This window comes from Triturus cristatus, chromosome 5_1 (genome assembly GCF_964204655.1).
Source record: "Triturus cristatus chromosome 5_1, aTriCri1.1, whole genome shotgun sequence".
Taxonomy (NCBI): Eukaryota; Metazoa; Chordata; class Amphibia; order Caudata; family Salamandridae; genus Triturus; species Triturus cristatus.
This window is the reverse complement of record NC_140587.1, coordinates 646,897,092-646,921,077: the sequence shown is the minus strand read 5'-3', so window position 1 is coordinate 646,921,077 and position 23,986 is coordinate 646,897,092. Positions and strand designations below refer to the sequence as shown.

The following is a 23,986-nucleotide window of genomic DNA, read 5'->3' as shown; positions in this document are numbered from 1 at the left end:
GGGATGGATATACCATGGCTGGCAGGTGTCCACAAAAGTTTGATAAACTTAAATATGGAATATTTGTTCTTAAATCCTTTAGATCATAGCCCCGTTAACATTAAATCCATAGAAAGATCACTCTATGCATCTTTTTAAAAAATTAGACTGGCAACTGAAAATAACAAAACTTCGGTTGCTAGATATATGCAAATCGAGTATGTAACCTCAGACATGCCTAAATATCTTTTAAATCCTGTTGGCCGCTGGGAAAGGGGCTTATTCTTCAGACTCAGAACAGATACAATGAAATATTTGTTATCATTCCCTACTGGCTACACAGCCAACCTTGAATCCTCCCTTTGCCCATGTAATAATAGTTCTAACCAATCAATGTTACATTTCTTATTTTTCTGTTCCTTTTATTCTTCCCTTACAAAAGAATTTTTGATCCCATATTTTAAGTCACAATGTGTTTCGGACTATAAGATTGCTTATGACATGGTGCTTGCTATCAACAATGATGATTTGTGTTTTAGAGTTGGATCCTTTTTAAAATCAGCGGTATATTCTCGAAATACTATGTATTTGACATAATTCCGCTATTTGATATGTTTGTATTAACTGTAATTTTTATATTGTGTCACTTTTTTTATTCTTAACTGTACTTTTATGGATATAATGTTTATCCGAATAAAGTTCACATTCATTCATTCATTCATTCATTCAATATCAATGAAAACTCCACTGGTCCAATGCCCTGGGTTTCTCCCATAGAAGTATTCCCTAAAAAAAGACAGTGAAGCAGTTGTAAGCATTTGCGTAGACATGCGGCATGCCAGCAAGGCAATGGAGACAGATCATCATCCAGGCACACTACTGATATGATAACTCAATTGTATTGTGCAAAGTTTTTCTCTCACCTCAAATGATATCACCAGTTAGAACTTCAATTGCAGCTACATTATAACCTTTTGTACACACATTGGTCTGTTTAGCTATAAGCGACTGAGTTTTGGTGTATCATCTGCTGCAGAATGTTTCCAAGATGTTACTCGACATATCATACAGTCTGTTGTAAATGCTTTTAACTATTGTGACAACATATTAGTCTTCGGAGCTACTCAGAAAGAGCATGACAAAGCTCTCATGCAAGTATATAATTTGTTAAATGATGCTGGTTTGACTTTGAATGCTGAAGAATGTGAGATGTGTGACGCAGTGGCCAGAGCAGATGACCTCAGAGCGCAGGGCTCTTGGTTCGATCCCTGCCACTGGCAGCAGCTCAGCATCATGTGACTCTGGACAATAGCTCAGTTAATCTCCCAAACGGCCCCAAGCACCTTGAGACCCTCAGGGTTGATTAGTTTGCGCTTGATAAGTCCCGGACTATAAAATGTGAATTTCTTAAGTTAAAATTGAAATTCTTTGGCCATATCTTTTCTGATGGGGGTATAACAACTGACACAGCTAAAGTACACGCGCTATCTACTGCAAATCCCCCACAGGACATTTCTAGGTTATTGTTCTAGATACATACAAGACTTTGCCATGGTCAGTGCACCGTTACAAGAATTGACAAAAAAGAATGTAGTGTTTCAGTGGTCATGTGAATGTGAGGGAAGTTTCAAGAGAATTAAGCAAGCCATTAAAATGTCACTGAAATAGCCTACTTTGATCCCAAGCTTCAGACAGAGGGTGTAGTTAATGCTAGCCCTGTCGAGTTAGACACGATTCTTACACAACGTAATGGACAGCCAAAGGCATATGGTGGTTTACGCCAGTAAAAGCTTGTCACAAACTGAACATGCTTATTCACAACCTGAGAAAGAAAACTTGGCAGTGGTATGGGCTTGTGAATTATTCCATGTGTTCTTATATGGCAAGCTTTTCACACTAGTGACTGATCATCAAGCACTACTGACAATATTTGGCCCACCCTAAAGCCAAGATGCTGCCTTGTATTGAATGCTGGGGTCTGAGAATACAACTACACAGATGTTCACCATACAGGGAAAGATACACATCCTGCTGAATATTTTTCAAAAGTGCAATTACAATGCTCTGGTACCCCAATTAAGATGGCTGAAGCCTACAGTCAAGATATTGACATGCTTAAATTGAAAGACTTTATTGTAAGGGAGTAGCCAGAAAATTAAACTAACCCCCACTTTTTATCCCTGGAACACAGTCAGGTGAACAAAGCGAGTAAACTCTACCCACTCTTGATGAGGTTCCCTAAATCCTGCCTTCTGTCCATTCATTTCTCCATCTTTTAAGCCTGTCTTGCATCCATCTATCTTTTCATGTTTCCACCCATACATCCATCCTTTCACCATTTCATCTAGCTACCCTCTCATCATTACAGTCTTACATCCATCCTTCTACTCACACTTTCAACCATTCCTCCATACTTTTACCCATTCATCCATGTGTTTTCTCCATCCACCAATTCATCCTCCTTTTATCAATCCACCAATTCATCCTTTAACCCTCCTACCCAGCCGTCTATTCATCCGTCCACTGATTCATCCAGCCTTTCATCATTGACACTTTTTCACCCACCCTTGTAAATCTTGTTTTCACCTTCCATCCATCAGCCCTTTTATCCTTGCATTCATCCTTTCATCCACAGTTCCTTCCTAATTGTTATATATCCTTCCTTTTGCTCTTTCTTCCAAACCTCTCTCCCACTCTCCCTTTCATTGCTGCTCTTTTTCTCTTCATCTCTTTGCCGTGGTTAACTCCTGATCACTGTGTTGTTTATGATTTTCCCTTACTTTTGATATTTTAATACATTTTGTCTGTAGAGCTGCAGCCAGGGCAGAGTAAAAAATGACTATAGTTGTCAACACCATACAAGCTGCCAGCTCCCAGTTTCTGATGACCCGATCAGGATATGTGATCTAAGCGCCATGAAGGCTTATTGAAGTTTTATAAGTACATATGTATTTATTTATTGTAAAAAGTTGCAACTTTTTATATAAGAAAGGGGAGTTGTAGTGTTGTGTAACTAAAGAATGACGGAACCCTTTTGGTTCCTGATGGACTTCGTAGACCTGTGACGTAGGCGTTGGAGGGTAATGAAGTGAAAGCAGGTTTAGAATGCTGAAGAATAAAGACGTGTATAACTACTTTCCGTGTGTGGCGTACTCATTGGCGAGGGCCGGGGCTGGGTAAGACGGTACAATAGAGGGATTGGAGTACTAGGAAATTAAACCGGAAGGAAGTTAGGAGCCATAATTAATATGATGCTACTTGGAAAATCTAATTCCCTGAAACAGTACAAAGAAGAGATTTAGGCACAAGAAGAAATATGGGAATAACTTACAACAGGAATGAACGAGAAGAAAGGTAATAAAACCAAATTTCTTTACAACAACTCCGAAATCACCATCCCCTTGATTATGTATGGAGCCAAAAAGAACACTTATAAGCATTTTTTATTAATTAGATTTTTTTTGTACTGTTTTAGAAAACATTGGCAAATACTGAGAGAAATAAAAATAAATAAATAAATTGCACTGAAATTCACAATGAGAAACTGAAACCAGCATTTGCAATGCCATCGGTCTTGCCTTTGGGACCTTGTAAGTGTTTAGCCAAAGCTGTTGGCACTCCCAATGTGTTTAAATTCGGTTTTAAAAAATTACTTATTCTAAAAGCTAATAGCTGTCAGCATGGCAACAATCCTATTTGTGTGTGAATAGGTGGACTTACACAGGTTAGGAACAACAACACATATGATGGCCGAGTTTGGTAGATATTGTACATGTCAGGAAACCATGGCTACACTTTAGCATATTTGGATGAGCTCCAGAGAGGGTTGATGCTAGAAGGGGCTGTCAGAGTTACGATTATTACAACCTGTAACGTGTAAGGAGGAGCAGCTATGCAGTGTTACAAGAGAGATTTGCGCCCTGAATCCAAAGCGTTCCCTGTGTCTTAATTTAACATAGAAAAGTGGTTTTAAACAACTTCGCATGATTACTTTAGAGAATGAATACAATGTAAAACATATATTAATGATCTCACTTTAAAAATGTGAAGACTAAAATAAAATAAATGGTGTGCAAACCTCAGCAATGTCAGGTGCCTAGAGCTTTTATAGCGCCTTCTTTTTTTATTGTCAGGTGATGTCAGACTCAGACACTCTAGTGGTGGGCCTCTCCTAGGTGCTGGTCTCTATATGTGCAGTGTGGCGCGGGATAGCAGCTCAGAGGCCTGTGAATCTCTCAGGGTTGGACAGTGCTGGGTTTTGAGCTCTAATAAAGTCACGTTTGTGCTCCAAGACTGGAACTCTTGACTTTGCTACTACCAAATTCGGAACTCTGACAGGGTTTTATGCATGAAAACGCAGGAATATGCCTAGTTAAAGTACTCTAAAAAATGGGGGGTTTATCAAGCTATGGTACCGTGCATCCTGGACTGGCACGGGCTGTGGCTCTGAAAGGCAATTTTGAAAGGAATGCAAATTAAATCTGACCCACTGGACTATGGGGTCAGTAGGGCATGTGCATGACTGGCTGTGCTATCTCTAGCAGCTGATTGTATCTATGGAGCTGTGAGGGCAAGCAGACGTCCTATGGCAGTAGCCTCTAACTCCGCTTCCCCGCAACACTGCAGAGTTCAGACACTACAGCGAGGCACACTACCTATAAAAACATACAAGTTAGATCCTAACAGAGAAGTGCACAACCTTCCAATCATGTGCACATGCAATCACCGCATCTAATAAACGTTTGAGGGGTCATCAGTGGCAAACAAACATACAGTCCGTCTAGGAGGTATAAACAGGCTTCAGTAACTCCATAGTAGTGCCTGCGATGGATAGGCAGACAACCCAAATATTATAGGCAGACGCTCAACCAGCAATGGCTGCATCTTAGAGACTGCAACAGTTTACTTGAACACCAACATTTCCTTGCGACTTCCACTCGGAAGTCGACACACAGCTAGACCGATATCCGGCAATGATCTGGAACTATGCTTGTGTTGCACTGTGGAGACAGACACATAGAGGACGTATGCATTCGTAAACACACTGCTTAGTCACTAAATAGTTCTTTAGACCCAAGCAAACAAATATTTCTGTGGGAAATATACATATTCTCAAGCAAAAAACTTTTTGGGAACTTTAATTTGTATGTTTTGTTATGGATATCGTGGTAACTAGGTAGCTGCATATATTGTAATTAAAATAACATACACGTACCTGCTGACTGGATTACATAACATGTATCATGCACGGCCAGTGACTTATGCAAACACCGCCAGAATGGCACCCACGCGAGTACAAACGAGCGCCATTTTAGAGATACTAACACAACATTTAACGGACTCCCCTGCGAACAAATTCTAATGCAAACGTACTTGTTTAGAGTAACAGCTTCTCACGTGTACACCCTTTGAGAAACATACACATTAACACAGTAGCCTTCTCAAATTCCGCTCACCCACTGATCTGCATGCAACCTTTCACCAACAAACACCCTGTGAGGTACGGACATGCTTTGACTGGATTCTGCCCTATCGTTGCTTCGCGCAGTGCCCGTGTTATCTTCTGCCCCCTCTCACGGAGAGAGCAGCTCCGTGGCAGTCACGACACACGTAAGATGAAAATATTGCAGTTTATTCAACAGTTTGAGTGGTAGCAGTTGCACGGCGTGAGGAGCCTTTACCTTCACGCTGTATCTGTTGATTTAAGTGTCCGCCTCTATGCTCTCTTCCCTGTCCTTCTTATACGAGGGGGCCCGCAGCTTGTATGTGGAGGTGGGCTTTACCGGAGCCCCCGGGGCCTGGTTGTCCTGTTCCCGGGGGTTGGCTGAGTCCTTGGACTCCTTGCCACTGTGGTACAACACCCTGCTGTTAAAGATGTGAATACTCGGAGCGCAGCCTATGCCTAGGTGGCACTTTTTGACAACGACCCCCCCAGACGTTCCTTCCTCCTCAGTTAGTCTCTCAGTGTGTGGGACGCTCTAGCGGATATTCTCTGTCCATGGTGTCCGCCTCCAGCATGTCACCAGTGCCCTGGAAAGAAAAAGAGATGAGGCCCAGAGAGAAGCAAAAGAAGAACACCAGCTGCCTTTTCTTCCTGGTGGTGAAACTATTAAATCAAAGCCAGAGGAAAGACCGGGTCCCTCTGTCAGGGGGTCCGTAGTGACGTGTGTCCCTGCTCTTCCCCATTCACCCCTCCTAGTGCCTGCACAGCCCGAGCCTAGTGAAATCATGCATGCGTAAAATAGCCGTGAACAGCGCACAACACAAAACAGGAGTGCAAATTCACCCACCAATCACACCACAAAAAAGCATTTAAAATGCAATAGGACTCGTATTTACGCGAGACCTATTGCATTTTAAATGGAAGTGCGGGCATCCAAGAAGGCACGAATGGGAGGGGGGGGGGGGGTGGTGGTGGGCCAAGAAGTCTCGAACTGTGGGAGGGAACAGGAGGAGGCAGTGGAACAAAACAGTTTTTAAAGTAAAAGGGCCGATAGCCATGGAAGGACAAAAATGACGACATGGCTGTCAGGAGGTGGGACTAACAAGCCAGCAACCAATCAGCATGAAGCATTTAAGATTTGAGACAATCAAAAACATGGGCGGAGCTTCCCCCACTATACTGTATACTACATGCTCGCAAAGCGAAGAGCACATGTGCGCTGCAACGCTAGGCGAGACCTAAAAAGGAAAGCCTATACATAGGGTACTGAATCAGAATTTAGAGGGGGCGCCACAACAAACCTCTTCCAAACAGTGATTTGTGAACCATTTCCAAATTAGAAGTTTATAAAACGTTACCACCTCCTAAAATGGGTTTATTACTTAGAGAAAACATTTAGTGGTCACAAACCAACAAACTTTGCAAATAGTATAGGCTGCAACTACTAAAATGTTTTGCACATCTGACCACTTGATTCCAGTGAAAGGCACTTTTGGTTTCGAGGTTTTACAATATGGGATCTGGACAGGGATTTAAAAAAAGTTTTGTTACAATACAACATAAAAAAATGCAGAAATACATTATACAGTTACAGGTGAGTGTCATTATTTCAGTCGATACTTACACAATGTGATATCATTAGGTTGAACAACTACAGGAATTTCCACTTCCTTCTAAAGTGCATATATCGCCATACAATATGCATTGTATCACAAGGAGCATGCATAATGCCTCTATCATGCCCCCTCATGCTTTCCAAAGCTTGTTGTCATGGTCTCTGCTTTCATAGGTGATTCTTTCCGCTTTATGGAGAGGCATTTGTGCCCTGGATAGATCTTTAAGCAGAACCTCTAGCAGCTATCAGTGTGAAGAGAATGTTGTTTATAGATCCAAACTGGGTGAAAGGATGAGACAAGGCAAAACTGACCACTTCCCCAAGGCCATTATCCAAGGCGAATGAGCCTTTGGCTTGCTAGATCAGATGAGACTCTTTGGTTAGATGCTTCTTTTGGCTGGACTGTTGATGACCTAATTTCACAACATGATATTGATATTCTTCTGCTCATCGTGGGCCATTAGTTTACAATACAGAGGTTGAATGTGCACATTCCAAGAATATGGACTGCATCCCACATTCAATATAAACTATATTCCCAGTGTGACACTGGGCAATCAGTACTCTTTCAAGATATAATCTGCATATATATGTCAAAGGATATTAGAATCCTGGTATGGTAATTGTAGGACTTGGAGCAAGTTCCTGATGCACAATCTCAGGCTCTGAATAGAAGTGTCTACATCCATCATGCCCTAGGTGCTCACAACTTGGACTGGGGTGCAATAAAAAACTACCACCCGGTTGAGAAACAGAATATTGACAAATGATTTAATGGATGGAGTAGTTTCCAAAATCTAAGGTAGTTTGCTTGGTAACATGCAAAAGCCCCTTACAAGTTTTAGAGAAAAGTGAGCTGGTGACCTATATGTACTAAACAATGAATGACAAGATGTGGCTCTTCTACACCCAAGAAGTGGCTATTGAATGTTATTTGTTTAATTGGTGAGTTCTTTGACTGCTCTGCCACACCACCCTGGGTGTTAAGCACTAAATGGGGTACTTTGCCCCCAGTTTGGGGACCTGCACTACGGCTGCAGGGGTCCAGGACACCAGAAGCAAAAGAATCCAAATGCTACAGTTTGGGCCTAAAAACCTCTGACTGCAATGGGACCCTCTGACACCAATATCTCACAACTCCCTAAAACATGAAAACTAAGTCTGTGACTTTATTGTAGATACATGTTACACATTTTAATACCTGAGAGCTAGTTACAGGACTCCTCAATTTCAGGCACAGACATAGCTATCCTTGCGTTCTATAAAATTTCTAAGTTGACTGCAAGAATAGACCTTGGGGATGTTTGGTTCTATACTGAAAGTCTTGATCTCAATCTCGCAGTCTGCTCTTAAGAACTTTGGATTTGTCGAATTATTTGTTTTACACCATCCGGTTCCCTTCCAGCTGTTCCACCTGTCCTAGGTGGAATGCTTCTGGGACTGGAGAATGACTTTGGCCTCTCTCTATCTGGGTTTCTCACGTTCTCCACAGGGTAAACCTAGGTTTTCACATTCTCAGGCCATTTAAGATCCCCTTGATTCTTCCTCTTTTTTGTTACTTTTATTTTGTATAACTGTTTTTTAAACATTAAACAGGCAATATAGCAACGACAAAAAGCAGTACATTTTACAGCATGAAGACATGCTCCAACCTATAGTGTTTCAAACGTCATAAAAGGCTCACGTTCTTCCCACCCAGACCAGAAAAATTAACAGTGCAGCAGTTGACTCAAAGTGTTCATGGCTCTGGAGCACATGCTAGGTCATCACAGAAGGAGTACATAGAGCACCCCAATAGTTATTCCATTTCCCCCATATTGTATTCCACTTGTTAGGGCAACCCCTACTTTCGTACACCACTTTCTCCGCCATCATGCACCAATCCATATGACGCTTCCAGTCACCCTGTCGAGGCGCCAATTCAGCCCTCCACATCCTTGCAATGTTTCACTTTTCCACCATCAATCGCTGTGTTGCCAATGTCTGGTCCATTCTAGCAAGATCAGTCCCTCCCCATATATTTAAGTTATACCACTTTACAGAATTGTCCATGCGGCTCTTGCAAATGTCATTTAAGCAAGATAGCACTGACTCCCAGGAGCAATCTACAGCATATGCAAAAACATGCCCACCTTCCCACAGTTTCTACAGCAGAGCACTGCACATCGCCCTGCCCATCTGTACCACCATAGGGCATGCATAGTAACAACAGTGTAAGATCTTTAGCTGGACCAGGCAGAACCTTGCCCTTCTAGCCAACCCCTAGAGGATGGTAAGGCATCAGGTCATTGATCGTCATAATACCCCTAGTTCTCGCTCCCATTGCTCCCTCAGACGAGTCAGGGTATCTGGTGAATTGTTAATACATTTCCGGTGAGGGAGATGACTTTTCGGCATGTGGTCATCTATCAGCCTATCTGCGAGCAGCGATGGGTCGGGCAACTTCTTGTCCCTCTACAGTGCATGACTAATTTGCAAATATCTGTAGGTTTTGGTGGGTGCTAGCTTATATTCTCTCTGTACACCAGCTAGCAGGATCACGCTTTCCTGTCTGCATAAATATTCTTATCAGGTCCCATTCATCAAACCCTTAGTGTGTAGCTGGTGTGCCCAATTCAGCAGTGTTCCACAAGGGCATGGCCCTCGCGATCCACCCCCTTCAGTCCAATGCACCCAGGATTGTGTGCCAGAGGGCGCGCATAAATGCAGCAGGTCTTTGGGAAGGACCTGGTGTGCTCCGGTCCATAAATAGCTCTAAGATGGCCTCCTAATTGCATGTTCAGTCTATCCAATTGATAGGTAGGTTCCTCCTCTGGAATATGCACCCACTGATTGATGGTGATGAGCTGTGCCATCCTAGAATACGTTTGTAGACCAGGTAGAGCAATTATGCCATGGTACCAGCCTATCGTCAGTTTCTTAAACACTATTCTAGCAGGGGCTCCATCCCAAAGCACGGTACGGGTTTCACTTTCAATCACCTGAAAGTAGGAAGGCAGGACTGGATACGGTATGCTTTGGAGCGCATCGAGAAAACGGGGAACTGCCATCATTTTGAATAAGCCAGCTTTCCCCAGTAGTGATATTGGTAGGGCACTCAGATGTTTAACATCTCTGTGGAGGCGGGAAAGCGGTGGCACCAAATTGAGTATGGAAGGCGCCTGGATCCCTAGTAATGTAGATCACAGTTAGCGAAGTCCATCAGTGGCAATGTGAGCTGTACAGTTGTTAGGTAATTTTGGTGCAGAACCATGTAAGATATAGATCAGGGATTTACTCCAGTTAATAGTGTATCCCGAGTAGCGACTGAACTGGGTAAATATATGCATTATTCTCATGTATGGACTGGGTTAGAAACATATAGTAAGATGTCATTGGCATATAAAGAGATCCTTATAATTTAGTCACCTGATCAGGGTATCTCACCTAATCCAGGGTGCCAGTGGTTCCAGAACTAGGGCAAAGATCAAGGCAGACAACAGGCATCCCTGTCTCGTGCCACCCTAGAGACGGAACTTCGAGGATGTGCTCCCATTCACCGTCACTTGCACCAGGGGGTCCGTATAGAGGAGTCGTATCCAGGCCACAAAGCACAGGCCAAAGCCAAATTTAGAGAGTACTTCAAACATGAATGGCCATTCAATGATATCAAAAGCCATACATGCACCCAGCGATAACACCAGAGCATCCTCATGAATTCCATTCATTCGGCCCAGAACATAATGCAAGCGCCTCCGGTTAAGAGAGGTGTTTTGCCCCGGCTTAAAGCCGGATTGATCCAGATGGATCAGTGTTTGGACCACTTGGACGAGTCGTGTTGCTAATATTTTTGCTAGGATTGTGGCCTCTTCATTTAAAACAATATTGGCCTATACGAGGCACAATCATTAGGTGGTTTGCCTTCCTTGTGTAAGACAACTATAGTGGCCAGCCTCTGATCTATGGGCAATATGCTTAATTTGCGGCTTTCCAGGAACATACACAAGAGGTGGGGGGTGATATTTGAGGTTGAGAGTTTACAGAGCTCCACAGGCATACCATGAGTGCCCACTGTTTACTGGGTTCTTGGTCCCCAATTGCTCTTAATATCTTGGTTTCTGTGCATTCTTGTTCTAGGATCTCTTTGTCAGAGTGTGAGAGACAGGGAAGCAGGAGGTTTGCAAGTAACTTGCTGGGTTCTTCAGCTGTGGCAGTGTGTGCAGGGGCATATAGTTGTTTATAATAAGTGGCAAATGCACCAGCAATACCCTGTGTATCCCTGATAGGAACTCCACCTCCCCCCATTATTTCAAGCACCCATGGCTCTCTCCTTTCTATCCAGCCAGGTTGAGAGCTTTCTGGTCCTATTCTCCTACCTCATAAATGCAGTGCTGATATACATTCAGTTGCCCTAGCAGCAGTTGTTGCAGTGTCCCAGTATTTCTTTTGTTGAGTCTCCCAACTCTAGGACATCCTGTTCCAGTGTCTCTAGACGGGCCAGTTTTTCTTTTATGTGCCCTGCTATTAAGGACAGCCCGTGGCCCCATAAAACTATTTTATAGGCCTGCCAAAGGGATTGCGCTAAGTGTACGGATCTTTCATTTTCATCAAAATAGTATTCAGGGGCTTCCTGCAAGCCCTTATATTCAGACGTTTCAGATACCGGAGGATGAGCACAATTCACCCTGAGTAGGTAAGCCATATACCGCCCACACTGGCGAGTGATCAGAGATGCCCCAAGCAAGGTGGCAAACTTCCCTGAACCAAGGGAGCTGGTGGGGTAGGGTAAATATGTAGTCTATTCTAGTGAGGCAACCGTGGACTCTCAAATTAAGTGTGTATTGGTGCAGTGTGGGGTTATAAGGGCGCCACGTGTCTTCAAGACCATGGGCCCTCAAAGAAATCAGCCAGTGATCGACGGGGGTGGGGGTCCCAGTCTGCCTAGATGGCCATGTGTCTTTGGCATCACCAAGGGCAGCATTAAAATCACCTCCCATCAAAAACTCACCTTCCGTAAGGCTAAGGAGGAGCATACTGAGGTCAGTAAAGGCTGCTTCGGGGAGCCTCAGAGGCACATACACTGAAATAGCATTAATCATCTGGCCCTCTCATGTTCCCGAGAGCAAGACATAACGTCCGTGTGTGTCTGGTCGGGTGTTTTGTATAGTCAGTGGTAGGGACTTACATATTAGAATGCAGACTCATTGCAAACGCGCGGTATAGCACGCATGGGCAACCATTTTAGATCCCGACCAGTCCAGTGCACTGTAGGCGTTTCCCTTAAGGTTTGTTCCCTGGAATAAAACCATGTTGGGGGAATGTCTGTTAAGATATTGCAGCACCACTCCTCTCTTATCCTGTCCCATAGTCCATTAACATTCCAGGGCATTATTCTAAAAGTGGGTGTCACTAGCGTGTCTGTCATAAGGATATTGCATGAACGGGCAGTGGGTAAGGTCGCCCTCAACCTCCCCTACAACGTTTTAAATATGCAAGAGAGACCAAGTAATCGGTTTTGATATCCGTGGTGTAATTGTGAATACCCTTCCAGAGAGAGCGAGGCAGGACCCCATATGGTTGCAGGGTGGGTCCAACACCTGGACAGAGGTGCGGAATATTGTTGCACTGCTGCGTCAATGCTAAGTCACTACCATCATACAATTAAAACATTATGAAAACAAAAGTGAACAAACATTTTTTGGATGCCAGCCTCCCTGCATGACGGGACTAAAACTGCCTGCCTCCCTAACTTTGCAAAGTGCCTGTCGTCCCATAACATAATGCAAACTTTACGAGGTTGTGGCGGTTGTCAAAGGACCACTTATCTGCATCACCAACTCTTAAAAGGAAAAAGAAAGAAGGTTGACAAAATCGTACACCAATCAGTAAAGTCATCCTGACGGCGTGGGTGGAGATCAATTAGCAGTGTTCATGCAAACAAGGCTTTAGTGTCATACAGTATACTTGTCAGGTCCAGGGCTTAATCTCGATCTCTACACCCTAGTGTAAAATAGAGAGGCTGGGTGGCCTCTGGGCCAGCCAACACATGAAAAGTGAAGGTCTCATTATCACTGGTCCCCTGAGTCTTGTGTTTTGTCAGAGTACATGGAGTTCTATCATTGTTTCCCTGGTTTTGTTAGATGTTCAGCCCTGCCAACCACTCTCCATCCATCCAACTAATCTTAAACCTCATTGGGTGTAGTAAAGTAGTCTTTCCGTCTGCCATCACTTGCAGCTTTGCTGGGAAGGTCATTGAAGATTTTATTTCATGATCTCTAAGGGATTATTTGACCTCAAGGAAAGTATGGTGCAACCTTTGGACTCCCAATGTGAAGTCTGGGAAATAAGTGATCATAGCATTTTCATACTTGAGCGGACGTGCGGTGCATGCAGTCTGCAGAATGATGTCATGGTCACGACATGCCAGATATTATTCGGTGCAGAGGTGCTTGTGGAACATGGTGGCCGGTTCAACTGAAAAGTAGTTCAAAAGGCCCCTGGATTGTAATTGTTTGAGGAGAAGATTCTCAACAAAGAGGGCAACTGCAGGGCCCTCGGAAATTTCTTGAACCCTATTATGCGGACATTGTTTCTCCTCAAACGACCTCCAAAATTTTCTAGTCTTACTGGTCTAGCCTTCAAGACAGAAGTGTTTGCTTGCAGGTCTTTGACTTGGCTCTTCAGCGCTGTCAATTCTGCCTTGAGAGTGCTTACAGAGTCTTCTTCCTTTCCTCTCTGGCACACATTACAAAGGTCAGCCCTAATCAGTGCTATTTTGGTAAAGACCATGTTTAATTTGTGCTCAAGGGTACTTTGTACACCCTGGATCACCACAATAAGGTCTGTCAGGGTGAGCACCTCGTCTACTGGGAGGGACTGAATGGCCAATCTGCATCTGCATCGATGTGACGTCTCTCCGTGGTGAGTACTTGTCCAGTTTGGTTTGGTGAGCGTGTCAGGAACCTCTCCTGCCCGTCATGGTGATCAAGATCCTCCTGTGGCGATTGCCCCCCTCCCACGTACTGACCCTACCAGGGAAGATACTTCCTCTTTTGATCTAACTGAAAATCTTTCTTCTGGCTGAATGGCATGGAAGTATTTCTCACCAGATCTATTTTTCTTTTTCTACAACTGATTCACGTAATAAGCATCCGGCTATTATAAGCTATTTGCTTTCTTGCTACTCTAAGAACCTGCAGAGGGGAAACAAGTTAGCAAAGTCTGTGAAAGCACTGGGTATTATAACTGCGCTTGTTGCTCTAAAAACACATCGTTCTACTTTGAGCTCAGTCTAGACTCTGTGGTACCTCACTATCTGCTTACAAATGTCGCTCTTCCTCGCTCGCCTAAAAAAAAAAAAAAACACCTTTGCAGGTCCAATAGTGCTCTATAATTTTTGACTAGGCTCTAATATCATTTGTAGCCAAAGTTGGGGGGAAATTAGTGAATTAGCAGTTAGGCCCTTTCACTGATTCCATTAATGTTCTAGATTCTCATAGTCACAGCTTTCGTCATATTCATGGCATGAAGTTGCATTACCCACTTTACTCTATCAATTAAGAACCAATCCATATCAATGCAGGACTGCCAACCCGAACCCCTTAGATCTCTCAACAGTCTTTGACAGCGTGTCCCACTAATCTCACATTCCATCTCTAGGATATTGGGATAAGATCAAAAGTGCTAAAATAGCTGATTCAGGTCCCTCTCCAGCAGTAACTCTGTTCCTTCATTCAATCTTCCTTGACATTGCTCACCTGCAGACCCCCTTAGGACTCTTCTCTTAGTCCTGCTCTTTCTAACCTTTATATCACCTCACTTATGTCTTACTCCTGTTCTCTCTGCCTTACAATGTGGCATATGTAGATGATACGCAACTCATCCTGGGACTAGACTCCAATCGCAGATCACACCAGTTAGTTCAAGATCCATCTACAGTCTTTGAAAGTGGCAAAGTGGATGAACAAAAAATAAAATCAACTCCAACGGGACAGAAACCTGGTTGTTGGGCAGCACCTCTAACTCCCATGCCCTAGCAAAAGCTTAAGTGACACTAAAAAAGAGCTCTTCTCTGCTACTTGTTTACAGACATAATATGGTACAAGTTTATTTTACCAGAGGAATCCCAGCTTTATGCAGAGGAATGTATTCAAATGGCTCATAAATCTATAAAAGATCCATTGCTGAAGAGCACCTCCCCTCACCCAAGGCCCTTTATCCTTGTACTGGGAGCAATTCACGCCTCATTACAGGGGAGCGTTCAGCTACCACGTGACAGTTGGAGTACTTACAAAAAGGGCTTTAGGCAGGAAAAAGGTGATTTGTCTAAAGTACATTTTCCGTAATATTTAGATAAAATTTGACTTTACTATTAGATTGGATGTTGTCTAACTATCCCGAAGAACCCGTGAAATATTTCTCTAGCTGTTATCAAACCAAAATGAGCATAAGGAGGTGTAATAATGCAATGCAGTATTTCTCTATGGAACCCGGCAGCCTTGCCACAGCGTAAAAACATTCGGCTTTTTGACTGTAAGGACATGGGAAACATTTGATTTTGTCCATGTAACACTCTTAAATACCATGCATGTTGCTTTTAGGAATTATAAGGCCTACCTTGGGGGGGCACTTCTCAGTATTTAAAAGGAAGGCTTAGGCCTGGCAAAAGCATTTCTTTTGAGAGGTCGAATTGGCAGTTGTAAACTGTACTGCTACAATGGTAGGCCTGGGGTCACTGCAGTTTGTGGCACAATTGGTGCTGCAGCCCACTGATAACATTTGACTTACAGGCTCTGGGGTACAATTTGTACTATATACTAGGAACTTATAGGCAAGTTAAATGTGCCAATCAGATGTATACCAATTTCATCATGTTTAAAGGGGGAGAACAAGCACTCCATCACTGGTTAGCAGGGGTAAAGTTTACAGATGTCTAGGGCCAACAAAGATAGTCAAGGCAAGAATCTGGGGGAATCCAACGCAAAAGGTGGCCACTTCCAAATAGTTTGAAGCTCTTAGTTCTACAGGGAGAACTCATTAGTTGAAAAATGTTCAAAGAGACAAAAATAAAAAAGTTACAAGCACAAATGTACTACTTTTTTCTAACTTTATTTAAAATACATAGGCGCATCTGAAAAAAGGGCATGATGGCTAAACAAGTTTAGGCGTATAGCAATACCTTTAAACCATCCTTGCTTGTATCAGAGACTAAAATCAATGGAAAACAAGCGCTGCCAAACTGGACTGAAGGTGACTATACCTTAACTTTTTCTTTTTCTGCTTCAAGCTCCTCCACTGGAACATGACTATCCTCTATTTCTTCCAATGCACAATTATGTGCATGTTTTTGAATTGCCTTCTTGTACATTTCAAATCGATCTTCAAATTGTTCTTCATACTTTTCCTTCAAGCCCTCACAGCGTTTACTGTAACAAACATTAACAGGACAGCACATTTAGAGGAGGTGAGGACGAGACATACATATTCAAAACAAACTAAAGTATTTAAGACCTCGTTGCATTAAAAACAATTAAAGCCCATGAGAAGTGAACTGTAGGGTTGAGGTTGCATGTCAAGTAAGCACTACAGAAAAATGAATAGAAATAAAATCTAAAAGTAAAGGGTATTCCTTAAGCATGTCCATGGTGGTAGGCAAGAAATTGTCATTTAGACTTTCACCATGATCAGTGTATAACAGCTTTCCTCTGAAATATCAAAATCCTTCTTGCAGTTCCAAGAAACAAAGCTTGATGGGTGTGTATTGCACCCACCAAAGATACACACACTGGTTCTCCATCCCTTTTAATAATACAGCTGAAGACGTTTACAAAACAAATACGAGTATAAACCCTCTTAACGTTAGGAGCTCATTAGGTCAGCACATGCAACCCTCTCATCAAATTATAAGAAACTAGACTCGAATGAACCTTTGGCTAGACCTGCTTCAAACCTTTTCTCTCACTCATTTTACCATTCTTATAGTAAAATAAGGCTCTTTAACGTTCACTTGCTTTCTCAACATGCTCTTGAGATATCCCAATTGCTTTCCCCCATAAGTTGGGCATTCTAGGCCTTACTGAGACGTGCCTTAAAGAATCGAACCATTTTAGGTTAGCTTCCAGAAGTCCAGATGATTATAACATTCTAATTTATGAGCGATTGAGAGACAAACAGCGAGGCAAATTACCCTTGATTTATGAATAAGCTTTTAAGTACTTAAAATCCCACAATAGTATTAACATTGCAAGGGCCAAAAATATGGATTACTTCGTTAAAGCTTGCCCATGAATACACTATAGCATTCATACTCCTCTATCTCTTTCTCTGAATATACCTGTCATATTTCAAGATGAAATCATTGAACTTATCTTTGCCTTTCCTATCGATAACTGCCAATGATATCAAGAAATGCGAATCTACATTTTAGTAATGAAGCAGATGTAGCACCTGTCACTGAGTAAAGGTTGCGAAGACTGAACATACATAAATGGTTAGCAGTTCTACCCTTGGAGCAGGTCACGCCCAAGATATGACAGGAACTTCTATACACTAGATAAACCATCTACTGCCAAACTTTTATCCTTTGTCTCCATCTCTGTTAATTAAGTGGGGCAACCGGTTAACTGCAGCTTGGGTTCCCATTCAGATCCTCTTTCGAGGTATTAAACTACTAACTGCCAGGAATAACTAAAGATATCTGTAATATTCTCAGTCTTTCGTCGAACACCAGCATTGTGCTGGTAGAACAGAATTTGGGTATGAAACAGTTCAGTTTAGATCAGAGAGTGCCAGTGATCTATAAGCCCATCACTCTTTCACCACAGTTGCCAAAATATGATATAATCATCTGGTAGCTAAGCTTAGCTATCAATATATCTAGAACATAGCTCATTCGTCGGTGATGCTGCAACTGGTTGTAGGGCCAATAGAGGAAATAAACTGGCATTCACAACTGTAGTGGACCACCTTTGAATGCTGCAGATACAAAAAAAATAGTGCTTTTAATCTAATCTATCTGTCTGAGTCTTGCTATAGGATTGCCCAAACTATCCAAATACAGCACCTTAGTCTGTGTAGTTTCTCCAGAAAAGACCTGGAATCCTTTTCTTCTTTTATAAAGGAGTTAAATCAAAGGACAATCTTTGACCAATTTTCTTCCTCCTCTTATCAATTGGTGCCTACTACAGAGTCGCAAGGATTCATTCTGTCACCCCTTTAATTTAACATTTATTATAAACCCTTAGCTGCTATGATCAGGACTTACAGTAACAGTTTCTATGCGCATGCAGATAACACCCTTCTGATATTTACTTATATGACTCAAAAGAGTGCCTCTGCAACATGAATTATTGGATGAATGTGAATTGATCTTGAAAAACTGAAATTTTTGTAGAAGATGGAAAACCTCAGTTATGGTCACCCCCCCCCCTCCCCCCCCCCCCCGTTCAGGTCTATTGCCTGTGATCTTTTTTCAACTCCATCTAGCATTGTATGGAGCTTGAATGAATGAGATTATTTTATAGAGCGTGCAATACCCGAACTTGAGAGATAAAGCAGAGGATCGGCTATGCATGAAGAACCAGGTCTCTAGTACCATTTTCTCTTGCACCTTTCAAATGTATAAAATCAAATCCATTCCTCTCTGTCTTTTGACGGAGGGCAGGAGAGCAGTCATGCTGCCCTGATAGGCTCTAGACAGCATTATTGTAATGCCTTATACATTTGTATAAATTACTTCATCTATAAACTTTTTAATATCAAACTACTCTGTAGATTATCTCAGCCTCTCACCATATTTCTCTTAAGCTTATTCAGACATCATTGTACTAGCTCTGTATTCATGCCAGAATTCGCCTTATGATTCTTTGTTTGGTGCACAAAGGTCTATACAGTTCTGCCCCTTAAAAACATTAGCGTTTTATGCGACTTATGGAACTTTTGAAAAATAATAACCAATAAATACATTTTGACAAAATAGAATAGTGTTGAGTAGCCTAGTAGCATACATACTGCCTAGGAATATTGTTATGCATTATTCCATTCTGGGAAATTTCATGCAAAAAAACCTTGTAAATGCTTTTTTTCTACCCATATTTTTAAAATTACAATCACAGAAAATGTGTCATACTGTTCGACCTGGCAGCCTAGGGTGGTCTTCCCACACTCTCCTTGTCTTCTCTCCCATTTTGCCGAATTAGTTTGCTGGCCTTAGAAATCTGTACACTTTATCACTGCTAACCAGTGATTTAAAATGTCAGTGCTCACTCCCTAAAACATGGATAATTTGGCTTACACCTGATTGGAACATTTATTTTACTTATAGGTCCCTAGTAAAAGTGGCATAATATATACCCAGGGCTGGTAATTTAAATGCTACTAGTGGGCCTGCAGCACTTATTGTGAAACACTTAAATATCCCCTTAAAACACGTCCCAGGCAGGACAGTGCAGCTTGTGAGCAGTTTAAAATTGACAACTCGACTTGGAAAAATAAACCCCTGGAAAGCACTAAAATTCCCTTTTTAATACATATACTTTACCCCAAGGTAGGTCCTAAAAAGCCAATAGGGCAGCGTTCACTGCATTTAAAAAGTTGGATATGTACTTTTAAGTTTTACATATCCTGTTTGTTAAAAACTCACACATTTGATTTTCACTACTGTGAGGCTTGCCTCTCCCACAAGATAACATTAGGATACCTTATTACACCTAATACATGATAATTTTTGTTTGGGAGCAAGTAGAAGTGTCATATTTGGTGCCTACAGTATTGTAATTTAAAAATTTGCTTTAATGGTGAAGTTGGATTTTAAAGGAAAATTCAGAAAATGCCACTTTTTGAAAGTTGTCATTTTCTTTTTAACCATTTGGTGCCTGTAGCCTGAGTCCTGGGTCACATGACTGGATGCAGCGGCCCTAGTGCATTCCTCTGAGACTGCCACACAATAGAGGGACTGGGTATTGACAGTGTGGGCCATCCAAGCAGGGTGGGGGAAGAGTGGGGGTAGCTGCACACAGCCCCACTTGCACTTCAAAAGTCCTACTTCTGCTCGCACACAAAGAACTTCACACTAGTCCATTATGACTACAGACAGACTGGGACCAGGGCAGGGAGGCAGGAAATTCCAGATACTTCTGTGGGGGGGTTGGGAGGAGAAACTCTACAAGTTTTTCCGACTTCAAAGCTGGCACAGGGTATAGAAATAGGACCTTCAGACCGTAGCTTCAGTTCACTTCTGGACCTGTGGAAGGACACTCGGAGGACTGCCCTGCTGACTGTGGCCTGCTGTGTACTGCAGAGGACTGCCCTGCTGCACCAAGAGGACTGCCCTACTGCTTGCTCTGTACCATCAGAGGACTGCCCTGCAGATTGAGACCTGCTTTCCAGCTTGAACACAAGACTTCCAGAGTGACTCCAAGGGCAGTTGTCTGGCCTCATGTTCAGAGCCTCAGAGACAGAAAAGTCTCCAATCATCTTGAACCCAGCCTGAGTGAGTACTAACCCTCCAAGTGCTGCCCCTCTAGTCATAGAGCCTTGGAAGTGGTGCTAAAGGTGTCCAGATGGCCCAAATCCAAAACTTGATACATAAAAAATGTCTGCCCAAAGTGCTCTGAGAACCAGGTGGAGACCAGGATCTACCTGCTTGCTAATCCACCTAAGGTAAATAGCTGGTTGACTTGACTTCGCAGCAGTTTCCTCTATGGTCTTCTCCACAACACCAAATCCTGTTAAGGGCCTCTTGGCTTTGTGGGGCCCTTGCAGGATATAGCCTGCAGCTTCGTTCCACTGGAGACTTTTCACTCCTATAAAAGAGAATAAGCACAAATCTAGAAATCTTTACTGTGACTTCCTCAGGCGGCTCCTGGATGACGATGCCTCCTCCTCGGACACTGCCAGTTGCCTTTGCCTCACTGAACTTTATCTTCTCAGACATTTTTTTTCAAAATTTCTTCTAAGTCCAAAAGTAAGAGTAAACTGGGCCCAATCCACTTCGTGTATCCGAACTGTGCTCCATTGTGGTTGGTCATAACTTTCGACTCTGTCCCAGTCTCATATGACAAGATGTTTGTGGCTGGCAATTTGGTCTATTTTGTTCTTTGCTATTTTTCACCTTAAACTGTAAAAATGTACAATCTTCTTATTGGATTTTCGTCCTTTTGGTGTCAAATAATTTATTAAAATTTACTCTATTTTGTTACATTTGGTGTAGTATTTTTCTTGTATGGTGTTTTCACTTTATTCCTGGTTAAGTGCTGTACAAATACTTTACACATTGGCTCTAAGTTAAGCCTGGATGCCTTTGTGCCAAGCTACAAGAGGGTTAATTAAGCACAGGGTAATTTGGTGACATGTTGTGGTTCCCCCTGACAAGGGTTGTGTCTTTTGCTTCAGCAGGGTTTCACTCCCTCAATAAAAAGCCCAATTTCTCACACATACATACAGATTTTTCCCAGTAGGAATACTATTTGCAATCAGACATACACATTACTTAAATTAAGATTTGAGATTCAATCAAAAATCCAAACATTTGGTACATTTATGAGACAGAAGTCTGATTAGGACACGAGTGGGAAGAGTACATCAGCTTCCAGTCGCAATTCTGCTGGGAAGAACTTCACCAATAGCAGATTTGCCACTCTGACCCAACACCAGCAGATTAACATAACAGCAACTTCTAAATCAATGTCAAATCTTTTTGAATGGAGCCATTCCTTTCTGTAGCATGGTTATGGAAGAAAGGCAGCTGACAGAGCACTACAGACCTTGCAACTCATTGCCCACTGAACTCTTTGTCCTGTGCTGGAGGGGGAAGACCTGTTTCCCATTTCAGCCTCCTCTCTTCCATCTCTTTTATACCTGTACATCTCTTGTGAGTGCAGAGAGTCCTAGGGGAGCCCCAGCCATGTAGGCCAGCTCAGTCAGGACCTGGGGCTCCTGAGGTCCAGGGTTGGCAACAGTTTAGCCCTGCCAAGTTGAAAAGTCAAGTGCAGCATGGCCTGGCTAGTTTCTAGGAGGGGGCAGGGGAAAAGGGAGAGGCAACAGGCCACAGACTGGATTTCTTCAGCACGGCATCCTCGGGATCTGCCAGGCACGTAGTAGCACAACCATCGCTGTGATATTGAACAAATAACTGTCATTTCTGATGCCACAGTGCCACCTAGTGGCATTTATTTCATGAACATGATTTACTAACCTTCTTTTCCAGCACTACAATTTCACCATCATAATTTAGATTCGTGTCTCAGTTGTTTAGTGCTTATTTCTTTGGATTAGAAAGGTTTTAGCATTTTTAGCAGTTTATAGTTTTTTTTGTTTTTTTCTCCTACAAATTTGTTAATGACAATTTAATTGCTCTTACCACATTAGATGTATATTGTGAATGTCATTGCTCTTACCACACTAGGTTTATTGTGAATCTCCCTTCATTTTAATTATTTTTTAACGTATTTGAACATGCAGAATGTAGCAACTCTCCCTTTTTTCCTATTTACGCCAGGAGATCCTCCGATCAAATGGCAAAAGTGGAAAAAAGTTTGAGAGGTACGCAAAAGTTTGTGGTACTAACCAAAGTGCTGAAAGGCGGACAGCTCTTCTCCTCCATTGTCTCAGCTCTGAGGGACAAGAGGTGTTTGACCATCTGCCCGATGTAGATGATCAGACTCTAAATAAATATGAAATTGTATTTTGAAACTTGACAGACACTATTTACCTAAGGTGAGCACCATTCTTGAACGGTATCATTTTGGTAGAAGGGCTCAAAATGAAGGCAAGTCTGTGAAAAACTATGTTACTGCCCTTTGGAAGCTAGCGTCCTCATGCAAGTTTGGTGCCCTTGTGGAAGAAAGAATAAGGGACCAATTCATGCTAGGGTGCAATGTTGAAAAGGTCAGAAGTGACCTATGGCAAAAAGATGAACCCACCCTTGAGGAGGTAATATCCATTGCTAAACAAATTGAACACTCTTTGAAATGGGTGGATATTATTACTAAACATGAGAGCAAAGACAATGCTATTCAATTAGTAAAATTTACCTCAAAGGCAAACAAGTTCAAGAAAAGTAGTTTGGAAAAGGAACAGAGAAAGAACTTGAGAGATATAAGGCTCAAGTGTTACAGGTGTGGGAATGAAAAGCATTTGGCTAATGATAAAAAAAAATGCCCTGGTCTTAAGTCTACTTGTACCATTTGCAAAAAGGTTGGACACTTTACGTCAGCTTGCAATGCCAAGAAGAACAAAGGGAAGGTTCTTGCTGTTCGTGCTGACAACAGTGAGAATGAATCTGTTTGCCATTGTGGTCAAGTCGTTTCTCAAATATCAGATAATAGTAAGAAAGGCCCTTCAGATGTAATAAATGTGGAAGGAGAAGGTACAAATGTTTTGTTTGACTCAGGAGCAAAAATCACTATAATTTCAAGACAATTCTTCATGAGTAAACTGGTTAACACTGTAAAACTACATAAAGCAGATATAAGACCTTATGGTTATGGGGGTGAACCCATAAAACTTCTAGGGTACTTTTCTGGGTTAATACATGACGAAGGGAGATATACCACGGGGAAAATATACGTTTCACATAAAGGTGACAGCATCCGCAGCTGGTTTCAACAGAGGGATCTTGGAGTAATGCTAGACCCAAATAGTGATCCTCCCATCATTTTGATAGAAGATTTTAAAAATACTGATGTTCTGGTTCAGAATTGTGATGATGACTTTACCACTGCCTTAAAGACAGTTTAGAGAGGAGTTGGGGTGCTTACCAGGGTATACCCACAATATAAGATTAATTCCTGGAGCTATGCCTGTGGCTTGTAAAGTTCGCAGTGTACCATTATCAGTGAGAGATGAAATGAAAGGTGAACTGGAAAAATAAAAAAAAGATGGCATAATTGAATAAGTTGAAGGGACTAGATGGTTGGCGCCAGTGGTAGCCGCGCAGAAGTCTAATGGCAGTCTAAGCCTTTGCATTGACT

General features: G+C 42.3%; 1 protein-coding gene across 2 annotated transcripts in view; it reads right to left on the bottom strand.

The window, feature by feature from the left end:
- LOC146831328 (kinesin-like protein KIF20A) overlaps positions 1–23,986 on the bottom strand; it is a 445,700-nt gene that overhangs the window by 71,576 nt on the left and 350,138 nt on the right. For both annotated transcript variants that reach the window (XM_085605605.1, XM_085605604.1), the window contains one exon: positions 16,276–16,441. In XM_085605605.1, coding sequence (XP_085461731.1) covers positions 16,276–16,441 — 166 coding nt within the window. The remainder of the gene's footprint in view (positions 1–16,275; positions 16,442–23,986) is intronic.